The sequence below is a fragment of the Carettochelys insculpta genome, chromosome 13 (assembly GCF_033958435.1).
Source record: "Carettochelys insculpta isolate YL-2023 chromosome 13, ASM3395843v1, whole genome shotgun sequence".
In the NCBI taxonomy this organism is placed as follows: Eukaryota; Metazoa; Chordata; order Testudines; family Carettochelyidae; genus Carettochelys; species Carettochelys insculpta.
The window spans coordinates 15,750,625-15,765,168 of record NC_134149.1 but is presented as its reverse complement, the minus strand read 5'-3'; the positions used below and the strand labels follow the sequence as shown (position 1 = coordinate 15,765,168).

Here is a 14,544-nt window from a genome sequence, read left to right as displayed (position 1 = left end):
CAGGAGTGAGAGAGAGAAAGGGTTTATAGTTCAGAACACAAAAAGCTTTTTGGTATGAAATCATGGTGTCATAGGTGTTGTTATAATTCTTTTATTTGTTAATCTTGATGATTTATCATCAGAAAAGCACATTTTGAACAGCATGTGCTGGAGAGATAATTGAACGCCAAAGCTGTGTTCAGGAAGAGTGCACTCTGTACTTATTAGCTGTAGATTTGCACATGCACCTCTTTGCACCCGTACGTGCCCCTCTTGTGTGGCAGGAGGTATTTTGCCTTGGAAGCATCAGTGAAACTCCACAAGGAGGCCATGCCTCAGGGAATCACTGCAGTCCCAAGTACTGAAACCATTCAACCACAGTCTTTGGCTGTCTGATTTAAACCCCAGGTGTGAAACAATCCCCAAGAAATGATCCCTGTACACGAACATCCAGGATGTTTTGAATTACTCATATGCAACAAAAGCCTAAAATGGCTTCAGGTTGCAGAAGTGGTTATAGAAACAACGTTAACATTCAGTTGATGAGCTGAGACCTGACCGTGAAAGCCTCACTGTCTCAAAGAAAAAAAAAAATTAAAGTCAAAGATTGAGTCTTGGATAATTTACTTGAATATATGCAATTCCATAATATCTGTACTATGATAAACTATATAAAATATATTTCCAAGTCAGAAAAAATATAGAAAGCCAAATTCTGAACCCTGAGGTGAAAACATGGCTATCTTTGACTTTTTTGGCTGAAAGCTGTTGTAATCTGAATAGCTAATTTTATAGTCATTAAACAGAGCTGTGCCAGCTGTTCAGGTCCTGTCTAGTTATCAACCTGAATCCTGGGCAAGCTTAGATTGCTCCTGAGAAATTTTGTTACTGAATTTTGCACAAGCTTCTCCTTGCCCACATAGAACACGGTGGATCTAAACTAGAGTAGTCTTGGCTGTGTTTCCATTAGGTTTTCACGTTTTCCCAAAACATTAGCAAGTGTTCGGTTTACCCCATGTGTACTAAAATTGATTAATTGCACACAAATCTAACACTAATAATTTCATAAAATGTATTTTCCTTTCAGACAGACATGTTCAACTATTGAACTATTGTCTGAAGTCAAAATTTCGGGATCTTGGAGTAAGATGAAATTATTTTGGCTCTTTGAAACTAAGTGTGCAATGTTCTTCATAATGTGTGGATACAACAATATAGCAGTGTCACTTTTCATAAGTGGCTTCCTTTGAGAAAGTCTGTTAATATGAACTGAAAGGAGGGACTGATTTGATTCAGATCAAAATTACTTTCAGTTAAACCTATGGTATAGTAGACTATGGTATGTTGTGTGCATGAAAAATAAATGGCCAGCAAGGATTGAATGGGTATGCCGACTGCCTCAATTAAATGCACAACTTAAATTTTTGAAAATAAAATGACTAAATATAATATGGTCCCTGTGATATTTTTTGGGTATTTCCATTTAAAGTTTACATTTAATCATGTTTGCTCAGATTTCACACACATACCTCCCGTAACTTGGCAAGATATCATCTTTAAATTATATGTGAAGCCGTTAGCAGAATTTTAATAATGTAGGCTTTTATATAAAAACTAAGACCAAAGAAAGCATATTTGCTTTACTCTGAAATAATTCAACAGTAAGAAGTTGAGGAAGAAATTAATGAACTTCAGATAATAACTGGACCACATAACTTCAAAATATGTATATTTCAAGTTCTCAGAACATGTACCAGTAATTTTCCAGTCAGATTTCATTACTGTGTAGATAATCATTTAAAAATATTCATCATAGACTAGATGGGATCAGAATTTCTAATTACTTTATTTTCAATGTGAAGCTCTCCCTTGGCTTCAGTGAAGCGAGGATTAATATTTAATATCTCATTGATATTATATTGCCTATTGGCCTACCTGATTAGTGCTTTCTGAATGCAATGGAACACTTCCATTGACTTCAGCAGGCATGGATCAGGTTTTATGTAGACTTCCTCTGTTATAATAGTTCATTTTTTCCTCTACAGACTTCCTTAGTTGGGGCAGATCATTTGTAACTTAATTGTGCTTTGGAACACCCTTCATTTTCAGTGATTTTCTTTAAAAGAACTATGAAATAGTCCTGCAAAGTGCATTATACAATCTAAAGCCAGGTCTACAATAGGAAACTAAGTCCATTTTTAGATACGTAACAGAGAGAGAGCCATCTCAGTCTATATTCTATCAAAACAAAAATACAGTCCAGTAGCACTTTAAAGACTAACAAAATAATGTATTAGGTGGTGGCTATGGTTTGAAGAAGTGGGTCTGTCCCACAAAAGCTCACCACCTAATACATTATTTTGTTAGTCTTTAAAGTGCTACTGGACTGCCTTTTCATTTTTAGATACATAATTCTAACTACGGTAATAGCGTAGCTAGAGTTGATTTATCTGAAATTGACTTACATAACTTTCCTCACTGAGCAAGGTCTACAGGAGAAATTCTCCCATTGACCTCCCTTACTCCTCACATCTCTTGAGCAGTACAGAGGTTGATTTTGAACATCCCCACCAGACACGTGAAATCAAACCCTGGAAGATCAACCCAAATCAGTCCTCTGGGGGTAATGTAGACATAACCTAATTGTATAGACTGTATTGTAGGTTACTTGATGGCCGTGCTATGTTCTGTGTTGGAAATTCATGATGGAGAACAACCTGTGGATTCCTTTTTCTTGAGTAGCAGTGTCTTGAAGCTTTCCACATTCAACACTCCCAGCCCAAGCTATGGATAATGGCTGTCTTCATTGAATCCGAGTGTCCTCTGCTAGTTGGCTGCAACCTCCTAGGGGCTGCAATCCTGTAAAATGATTAATAGATTGTGCCCAGTTATTCCCTGGTATAAATCTGAGATTATTTGGGGAAAAAATATGTCCCTGAAAGTAAGTTATAAGTTGTCTGTCACTAGACAGAAAAAGCCTATAGCACACAACAGAGTCTCTTTGAGAAAAGAGGTTCATAAGACTTGCTTTTCCCCCTTCTGCAGGGGTGATCATGTAGGACAAGACAATGAACTGGTCAAATCTCCGCATTTTTGCGCGCGCACGCGCGCTCGCTCACTCGCTCTCTCTCTCTCTCTCTCACACACTCACACTCACACTCACACACACACACACACACACACACACAATGAAAAATAGCCTCAAAAACACAATCACAACTGTATTTCAGTGCTAAATCTTTCTTGTATAATAGTACTACAATCTACCTAGTAGGCATAAGCAGATTTTGCAGTTTCAGAGTAGATTTAGAAACATTAATTTATGCTCTACATTAATAACTGGATCCAAATCAGAACACACATGTTCATTGCTTATATCCAATAATATCTCCTGTTAATCCTTAAACCTCACCAGGGTTTGTGCAATCTAGCTACAGCCATGTGCATGTAGAGATTTTTTTCATTCAGGAAAATACTTCCAAGAATTAATCATGTGCACTAGAAATTTTGTTTACTACAGATAATCAGAAATGGAGCAAGCTTTTCAACCTGCCCATAATGGTAGATATGTAATATTTCACATTTACATGAAGGAAGATTCCATAATTCTAAAATATGTATTTTACCATATTGAGATTAGAAACATACTGTTATGTAATTAGATTTTGAAGATCTAGATTGAAATGGAAAGGTCAGATCTAAAAGGGTGGGTAATGAAACAGCATATTTTAGAATTATTTCTATATTTTAACCCTTGCATTTAATATAACAAAGTAAAACAGAAATTCTGCTAATACTTCTCACCTCTAACTAAGGACACACATAAATTAATTAACCCTCACTACATCTCCATGCAGAGATGAGTTCTCTTAAGGTATGTCTACACAGCAGAAATATTCTGGAATAGCTTATTTCGAAATAACACTGCCCCACACCAAATTGCTTTTTGAAATATCACTTATCTATTTCAAAATAGTGTCTACACACAGTAAAAACTATTTCAAAATGAGACATTGGACTCATTATGCCTTATTTCCCTGTCTAAGTGGCCTGTTTCAAAATAGGTGCCATTCCCCAAGCAATAGGGGTTACCAATTTTGACATAAGATGACTGCTGTTCAGAAATTATTTCGAAATAGCGGTTGCCTTGTGTAAACGTGAGGAAAGTTATTTTGAACTGATGGCTGTTATTTCAAAATAACTTTGCTGTGTAGCTATGCCCTTAGTTTCCTGGATGGATAGGCTGAAGCACAGCCAGGTGAAGCTACTTGCCCCAGTTTACACAAGAAGGCTATGTCTACACGAGAAGCCTCTGTTGATAGAAGTAACTGTTGGAAGGTATTTCCTGGCAAGACTTCTGTTGACAGATAGCATGTACACACATAAAAGCAGATCAAAAGTGCAATCTGGTGTCGACAGAGAGCAGCCACACCAGCTGTCCCTCTCTTGACAGAATGGCTGACTGGAAGCTCTGCAAACTGTCCCAGGTTTTGCCGAAAAATTGTTGACAAAGTGCATTTTCCATTTAGATGCTCTTCAGTTTTCCCTGCAAAAAGCCCAGTATTACCCAGAAAAGCCTCTTGTGTAGACGTGGATGAACTCTGACAGAGCCAAAGCTAGAGTTCAGATCCAGTAGATCTCGTACTTGATATCAAGACTACCCCTTCTCCTGTATGTGGTGTGCAAATATTTAATTTACCAGGAGCCCATTTTGGATTAAAATAAACCCAGATGAAAAAAGAAGTTGAGCATGCATAGCAAATTATAGGGGAGGAAGTCTGAGAGAAGCTGCTGACGAAATCCGAGTAAAAGTGAATCTGCGTATGGTCCAGCAGATTGGGCTGCCGACTGATTGAGATATAGCCATTTATGAGAGTTATATATGTGCATATATGCAATTCCATAATATATGTTCACATGCAGTACTGAGAATAACTTGTTTACTATTAAAATGACTTATGAACATTGCAAAACATAGATCATCATTTGTAAATATTTTCAACAAAAGACTGCAAAGATCTTGCATAACATAAAACACCAATGCTATTAATTCTCTTTTACAGCAGCCTAATAATATTGGCTTCTTACATAAATTGATTTTTTCTACACCAGGAAAAAGTAAGCACAGCCTATTGCCTAGCCCTTTCCTTCCCTCTAAAATAATTGTTTTTCAGGATTCATAGATACTTTGCTCTAATCTTTCAAGTCTTATGATCTACAGTGCCATATATTGTCATTAACTTTGACAACCCCATCTGAATGTAGCTTATTGGCTTTTATAGGGTACATTTTAAACTCAGACAACCCAGTAAAGCATATTTTCCTTTTTCTGTGCCCTCTTATATCAAGATTATTGTACACATTCCACTTTTTGCTGTGTTTTCCATGCACTTCACTCTTCCTTTATTTCAGTCACCTCCAAATAAAAGGGGGGAAATAACATTTTAAAATGTTTTTTTCTAACTATTAATAATCTTAGTTCTTTCTGTGTTATGCCATGTTGCCCTTTTCATAGATAAGTCAGAGAGAGATCAACCTTTGGATGTGCTTATTTTGAGTGCAATTTGGTACTTGTTTTCCAAGAGACTAGATTCACAGTGACTTCCATTAATTTGCTATAAATAAGAAACCTTTTAAAATTTTGATTTCTACCCAAAATGTTTATTTTCATTTCTGTATTTTCACTAAACTGTTTTACATGTTTGTTTATTCCTTCATTTTTAATAACCTTTTTCTAGTTCCTCTAACTGTGGTGGTTTCATAAAGTGAAAATGAAAATCACAAAGCCTTCTTCAGAGCAAATGTAGGAGCCTATCTGGTAGCTCTTAAATACTCAGGAATCTGTAGCTAGGGAAGTAATTGCCATCTATACAATAGCTTTAGTTAATAAATTATTTGTTTTAAAAAAACCTACTTGGCTTAGTTTTAACTTATTATTCTGAAAATAAATGTAGAGTGACTTCATCTCTTATGAGCTTTCTTTTAAACCACAATGTTCAGTATCTGTTACTGTGACATGTCTCTTGTATTTTGTCATTTTCTGTCTAAGGAAACAGTAAATCCAACCTCCCTAGAGATCATATTTAAAAGAACAGTCACGGCAAGGGTTAGAAATGCATTCTGAAAAAACCCTAAGTACTGTCATGGAGCAGAAGAGAGGATATGAAAATTTCTGTATTATTTAAAAAAAAATTAAGGACTTAAATTTGACCCTGAATTTAAAATAGCTTTAAATAAGATCATAAAGTTAGCAACGCAGGAACAAACCTTGTATTGTGGAAATAAAACTATAAACATTTGTCATCTATAGGGGCTGTGGCTATACTACCCCCTCCCTTTCGGAAGGGGCATGTAAATTACAGCCACCTAGAAATGCAAATGAGGCGCCAATATGAATATTTAGTCCCTCATTTGCGTAATGACAGCCATCCAGTCCATCCAAAGTGCTTATTTAGAAATAAAAATAACTACATAGCTGGGATTCCTTCAAAAGGGTGCCCTGATTTTGAAAGGACCCTTCTTCCCCCCGTACCATTCCCCCCCCGCCCAAAAAAAAATAAAAAGGCCCTGCGCTCAGGGCCTTTGCCAAGCTGCCCGAGGGTTACTGCCAACTCCCACTGGATCATTTTTTAACTCACCCTCTGCTCTGAAACCTGCCAATATGATGAATTTAATTTATAAAGCACAGAAAATCACTTTAAAATAGAAATACAAAGGCTGCTTTAATAGTAGTAATATCGCCAAATACCATTATGATAAAACACACACTGATATTTTCAAGACTGACATCAGCTATCTTCTGTGTAGCTTTTTTCTTGGCTCCTCTTCAGTGTGTGGCCTGTGAAGGCTATAAAAAAAGACTGTGACTTCATATTGTATTTCCAACCCTGCCCTTATCAGAACCTATTCTTTACTGACTTTGGCTCTGTGAACTGCTTTTATATAATTGTTGTCCCAGATTTCTGTGTCAGTCTTGTGGTGTAGTCACAAGGTTAACAGAAAAGCTCGCATAGGTTGTCAGAAATTCAAACACATGAATCAGAAGCACACTGCTCTTTGTGGTACTTTATAATGCTGCCATAAATGGATGACACAGAAGACTCTTTACACATCCTATCATATCCACAGGGCTAAAGGTTCAAAGTGTATGTGAAGATTAATATTAAAGGGAACTTTTTTATAAGAGCACTCTAAGAGACCAGTCCAGTTAGAAATACCTGTTTTTCATGCATGTGTTCTTAATAGATTTTACAGTTGCATCATGGACAGTTAAAAATTATCTCATTTGTGTAAGACTAATAGCAGATTAAGTGACAAATTAGAGAAAAAATGCATGACCACTGGTTCCCTTTCATACAAATTCTTGCTTCAGCAGTATTTATGCATCAGAAGACAGAGTGGGGCACAATGCTACATTGGCTATAATTCAGGTTAGCATTTGGTCCTGTGCACTTAAAAATTAATCATATCTCATATTTCACTTGCATGTGCTTTTATGAAGGCAGAAGGGATTACTGAGCTTTTTCTGTGATTTAGATTGTTGTTGGTACCTGGTATGGTGCCCTTGGTAGCCACTTCTTGGGAGTAGAGAAGTGCTTTACAAGCAAAGAGCTGTATTCTGGGTAGCCTCTCTACAAGAACTGGCCAGAATATTATTGAAGAGTACGATTTATACCTTCTCTTTGCGACCTTGCATGAGATAGGTGTCTGAAAAAGAGCAGGTAACTATGGCTACATCTATACTTGGAGTTCAGGGTGTGATTCACAGCTCTTATAGACTCGGTCATGATTGCTGTCATCAAGCTACTGTGCTAAAGTTAGTAGCACAGAGTCACAGTGTATTTGTGACAAAATACAAGGTGATTTTGTGATACAAATATCTGTTTGAAACTGATATGGCAGCATATCTATTTTTACTAGCGATTTATTGTAAAGCTAAATGTAATTCAACTATATTCTGTGTAAGTTCTTGAATTACTCCTGTAACAGTGGTCTCTGGAAACCACTTTGTAATCTAAACTCAGGTTTCAAGAATTAAATTATTCAGCTCATGCCCAAAACCTGAAAGATTATGTCTGCACCACAGGGCAGGGATATGATTCCCAGCTTATGCAGACCTACTTGGGCTAGCTCTTATTGGGGTAGCGTGATAAAAAACAGACTTATAACAAGGTAACGTAGACTAGCCCCTGCACATACCCACAGGACGAGGGTGGGTTGTTCTGGAGACAGCTGGCCCATGTGTCTGCTCACAACTGCCTGTGCTACTGTAGTTACCCTGCTAGTTTAATGTGGTAGCTTGAAGCAAAGCAGCATGAATATTCTTACATGAGCTGGAAATAATATACCTGCAAGTATAGACAAAACGAGTGAGTCTGTGATCAGCCTTTAATCCATTGCTGATCAGAACAGAAGGGCAGGTATACTGGAACCTCTACATCTGCTTCAGCTATAAGGTGAGCTTTAGGGGACTCTCAAGAAAGTATGCTGACAGTGTCAGAGAGAATCTTTCTTGTAAACTCAACAGTTGTGCACCCCCCGAATCCCTTTACCCCTTTTGGTGGCACCTACTACTACTACTGCTTAACCCTTGTACTCCCCATGGAGTATAGGTTGTCTACAAGTCTCTTCCACTTCACTCTGTCTCTGGACAAAACTTCTAGCTGACTCCAGGAGTACCCCAGCTTTTGTCCTTCAGTCTCAGGAGATCTTCTCCATGTTGTCCGAGGTCCTCCTCTTTTGTGTTTTCCTTGCAGGTTCCATGTAAGAACTTGACAGACTATGCTGGATGATGGTTTTCTGAGACTGTGGCCTAGCCATCCACATTTTCTTCTCTTCATTTCAGTGTCAATTTGTTCTTGTCCTGCTCTGTTCCAAAACTCCTCATTTTTGATAGTCTTGTCATTTGATGTAAAGGATGTACCTCAGGCATCTGTTTATGAATGTCTGTAGCTTCTGATTTGAAGACTTTTTAGTACACCAGGTCTAGTATCCATGCAAGAGCATGCTCTCCACATTTGTTTTGAAGATCCACAGTTTCATCTTCACAGATATTATTTGTGAACTCCATATGGGATGAAGAGTCTTGAATGCAGCTGTTGCTTTCCATATCCTGGCATTGTTATTCATATCTGTACCTCCATCTCTGCCCATAATACTACCTCAGAATTATTATGGCAGCCATGGTTACTCTTGGAGATACAATTAGATGACTGAGTTGAAAATGAATTGAAATGGGTAGTTGACCAAACCCTGACCTTTCCAAATGTATTATCATTCAGACATTCATAGTGCAAGAGGGAAATAATGTTATATGTCTCATTTTAATAGTCATATATTTGCTTCTTTAATGTTGCAGTTACATAAATGTAGCCTTTCCTTAACTGTCTTTGACATTGGTTCAGATTCAAAATGAGGAGAGTATTAAAACCTCTCAAGACCAGCTTTCCAGATTCTTGGCAATACCAGATCAGAAACCAAACCCTACCTAACCTGTACCTAATTCAGATCTACCTCCAAACGGGCATCTCTAAATTAATATGAGGAATATTTTCATTCATCTGAAAAAGTCTACTGTATTCTATAAAAGACAACCTTAAAAAAGAAAATCTTACATAATGTCTCTTCCAGTATGCTAAAGAATTTTCATGAAATCCCCTGAAATGAAAAATGGATCTCAGGGCCAGTCTTAGGTTTTGAAATCCCCTACAAGAAATAATACATGAAGGACTACAGAGTTCCCTCCTCATTTATATACACATATGCCATTCATCTCTGTATATTCACAACATTCCAGTGCCCCCTGATGTGGTGGCCAATCTCCGCGTTCTATTTATGAATCTTAGTGACTCCTTAAATGAAGCCTACATTCAAGAGGTAGAGTCAAAATGCAAATGTGAGAGCAGGGATTGTCAGTTACAAAATTCTGTCTGTTGTGGGGCACTGGCACAAGAGTCAAATGGGGCCGGGACAAGGAATCAAGGATTGTGCTTTGACTGGCCGTCACATATGTACATTAGGTACAGTAGATAGGTGGGGACCTCTCTCTCTCTGTTTCTGTATGTTTATAGAAGCACCCACCAAAAGCATGTGAAAGAACATCACCATATTCAGAAGTGTGTCTTTCATTAACTGCTTTTCCATATCATTTTACATAACTTACTGTACATTTTTGTTTGAGCTGCACCTTTCTGGACTTATGTGCTGTTCCTCTGTAATATGAACCTGAGACTGAGAAATTTTAGTTGGATGCAAGAAAAGTTACTTGAGCCACAGGAAATTGTTTCATGTGCTATAAAGGCAAAAGATTTCCAAGTTTGTGTTTTGTATAGTGAAAAAATTACTGAGAAGTGACTTATCTTCTTTTGTTTCTTGGAATTATCAGTGTAACATTAAATGACTTTTATTTCACAAACAGATACCTTGCAGATTGTCTTATATTGAATTTTAGAGCAAGGGAACATTATCTCCATTTTACATATTTTGATGTAGTTTTATGAACATTTAAAACTGTCCTATCAGATGGTTCCATCAGTCACACTTGCAATTTTTCTCTGTATCCTTACATTCCAAGTCTTTTCAAAATGTCTTGACTTCACTTTTATAAGGCAGTACATACCAAGCTGTACTTTATAGATCACTTAGAACTGCAGTTTTTAACATTTTGCTCTGTACATAGTCCAGTTTTATAAAATTGATAGCAACATTTTAGTGTGTCCAAAAGTCCTGTGAGAGACGTGTTGTACTTAGAAAGATGGGTAGTCATCTAAGTTTATGAGAACATAGCTAGAGTATACTACTGCAAATCTATCCTTATGCTACTGCTTTTTTTCAGATACCGTGAAAATGTGTTCATGCACTCATTGTGTTCTCTCAACAATGGCATACATAAACTGTTACAATTTGTAACATTTATTTATAGTACCTCATTGGTAGATCACTTTCAATGTGGCATTACATCATAGTCTATGTTGTATATTACAAATCAGATATACATAAGCTTTCCTGTCTGAAAATCCAGACCTCTATCCATCTTAAGAGATATGAATTGAATTTCACTCAAATGTGCTTTAATTCAAAGGCTGTTACTGTGTTAATACGAAATATATTCTGTACATTGACATATTTTACCATCAAGCTATGATCCAACATTTTAAAATCCTTTTATAAGAGAACAAAATTATGCTGGCTATTGATTACTTGACCATTACAGCCTTAATAATAGCTTTCAGTCCAGCATTTCCTTGCCTTTTCCTCTGAATTTTTTGAGCTATGTTCCATGTGGAACAATCAATATTGCATATATTAGACCATTAACTCTTTACAATCCAGTAAGTCTTCATTTAAAAGGAAACAACAGTTTCATTTCATTGTGTCCAAAAATTGTAAACCAATTAAAAATATTGAATTGGGGAAACAGAAAAAACTGATTGTCCTTTTTCCTTATTTCATATTGTGGTCCTGATCATGCTCCCATAGAAGTGAGTGGGAATTTTGCTGGCCCTCGGCTGTGAAGTTCCCCTCCACCAGAAATCAGGATGACCACATATCTTATCACCTAGCAAGTAAAAAGGAAGACCCACATCTTTGTAAAATCCTTTTTACCCTAACAACCTAAAAGAAAGGCCTGGCATCATTAGTTTAATGAACTGAAAAAAATACTCAAAATAATCTTGCACAGTCTAATACGAGAGAAGGAGAGAGAAAGTCCTACAGGCAGTTTGATGTCTTGTGTAACATTCTGAGGCTGGGTCTTCACTTGCCGTGAGAGATCAAATTCTTAGGTTCAATCTTCTGTCACAAAACAGCACGTTCCAGGGTCAATGTTGATCCCAGAAGTCCCTGTGAGCCTCAAGGATTAAGGAATACCGACAGGAGGAGCACTCCCATTGGCATTTTGCAGTGAGGAGAGGGACGAATATTGACAGCTGCAAAGTCAATTTTTGGTATGTAGTTGGCATACCTAAAATTGTATCGCAGCCGTCGATCTTCAAGGTACATGTAGACCCAGGCTGAGTCTCCAGAGGCTGCAGTGAGGTGATGCCTGAGCTAGAGAGAGACAGACTATGTAGGCAGATGCAGGATCCCATAAGGCCCCAACTATAGACCAAAATCAATTTCCTGTTACATTGTTGGAGTCCAATCCAAAGCCAGATAAGTCTTCTCATTGACTTTAGCAAGTTTTGAAACTGGATTTAAAAAACAAAAAAACTACTAAGTCTTCATATGAATTTGAAATCTCTACATGGACCATTAAAATAGTATGCCAAATGTGGTAAGGGAGATAATTGATTTTTCTTTGACATACCAAATGAAGTGTTAAGTACTTTAATATATGTGTTGTACTATGCAGTATACACTGAACAAGTGTGGATAAATTCTCTAAGTGATGTACAGCATAATTTGATCGAGGCATTTTGTGATCAGATATTTATATATAACATTCTCTTATGCCATATAGTCAGAGCATTACCATCTATTAAGTAAGGTGTTACATAAAGGTAAAACACCACAAGATATTTGCTGTGAAATTATATATGAACTATATATTATGCACTGCATTGTAAAGAACATCCTAAATGTGTATGAATAGGCTGAGCAGAAAAGTACCATGAGATGCTCATATGTAAGTATCAAATTCTGTAATCCTTACTTATATTGAACAGTGCCTGTGCATGTGAGTAATCCCAGAGAAGACTTGTAAGAGTAAGTGCTACTTAATATAGTTAAGGGTTTCAGAATCTGACTTCGTGGATCATCAAAAGATTCACTAATGTGAATGACAACAATTGTAATATGGGTATTTATATTCTGATTTGTGTTGAAGGGGTTGAAATACAAAGTCCTTCTGTTCTACCCTTTATTTTGTATGAGCTAGCATCTTTCAAAATTGTAAACCTTTCCTTTAAAAACCCTACATTTTATTGTAACTTTGTCATGAACATATATTTAGCATGTTCTTAAGGCCAAGTGAAGTTGTTGCACTATGATCATTTCTTAGTATTCTTCATTTGAATTACTGAGAGTACACTTTAGAATATATTTCTTCTGTCATCTCTTACTAATAAATAGGGCTTCTGATTTTGGGATTTAGCCAATAACCATGTCCAGAGCATACCACACAACAAATAACAAAATGAAAATTGGTGTTTATCCAGTAATGGCTATAAAAATCATGAAAATGGTTACTTGTATCTGAAATCTTGTCTACATGGACCAGTACAGTGGATTCAGGGGGGTTTGCTTTCTAAAGCACAAGAGCTTGTTGTACTGTGTAGACCCGTGCTGTTAAGCACTAAGTATTCCCTAGTGACCTTTAACATAGTGCTCTTTGAAACACGACTAGATTAAAGTTCACTAGGGAATATTAAAAAGAGGTCAGTCATTACTGTATCTACTTCTTCAATAAGTTTTATGTATTACTCACTACAGTATATACAAATAGAGTCCTGAACTGCCCATCAAAGGTGATTTTACGTATGTACATAAAGCTCAAAATAAACCTCAAAAATGATGTTACCCTCCAACAGAAGCCAAGTCAATGTGGCAAAAGACTATTTGACTCAGAAAACAGAATCTGTTCCATGTAAGCATGTTTTCCTTTTTCTACATCTTTGTAAGAACTCGCAGTGTTTATCACATAATATTTATGCAGTTCATTTCCCTATTTTGGAAGATAAATTTGGTTTTTACAATGTGATTCTTTCTTTTTTTTTCCCCATAGGCATTTCCTATTTAAACATGGATCTGGTTCTTCAGCGATTTTCAGTGCAGCCAGTCAGAACTATCCTTTAACATCCAACACTGTTTACTCTCCACCTCCTAGGCCACTTCCTAGAAGTACATTTTCTAGACCTGCCTTCACTTTTAATAAACCATACAGGTGCTGCAACTGGAAGTGCACTGCTTTGAGTGCTACGGCTATTACAGTTACTCTGGCACTGTTGCTAGCCTATGTTATTGGTAAGCCTTCTGGGTTTTTTTTTCTTTATCCTTTCTGTTCAATTACCGTGCTTGTTTTCAACTTCTTAAAATACAGTTTGTTGTTATTGTATTGAATTTATGTTTGATTTAGAAAAGTGTCACACAGATTGAAATGTACTCTTAATGCATTTCAGGCTCTCTTTTGCTTAGCAAGTAACTACAGTGTTATTTCAATGCACTGAAAAAATTAATCAAAATGGCTGTTCTCTTATTGTAATGCTATTGTAGGTGGGTTTGGAGTCACTGATTAAAAAAAAAGTCATACACAACTGGACAGCAAATATTTCTAGGACATTTCAGTTTGTCAAAAACATGAATGTCCAAATTTAGATAGATAGTTAAGGTCTTCTGTTTTGAGTTGTAATATAGAAGAATGTGAGTCCTAGTTTTCCCTTGATGTTTATGTCCTGATGTGTAAATTTGTCACTGGGCTATATGAAATGAAGTTCCACCCTCACCGGTGTAATTAGAGGCATAGGAAAGAAACAGATCTCTGTCTGATTTGGGGGATTTCAAATAGCAAGACAGCTTGTTTGAAGGCATGTTTGTGATATGTTAGGAGTAGTCCTGATAGATGTAGTT

General features: G+C 36.7%; 1 protein-coding gene across 1 annotated transcript in view; it reads left to right on the top strand.

Annotated features, from left to right (window-relative positions):
• The window catches only part of TENM1 (teneurin transmembrane protein 1), a 516,043-nt gene that overhangs the window by 288,698 nt on the left and 212,801 nt on the right, over window positions 1–14,544 (top strand). Inside the window, exon 5 of the mRNA XM_075007401.1 lies at window positions 13,703–13,941. Coding sequence (XP_074863502.1) covers window positions 13,703–13,941 — 239 coding nt within the window. The remainder of the gene's footprint in view (window positions 1–13,702; window positions 13,942–14,544) is intronic.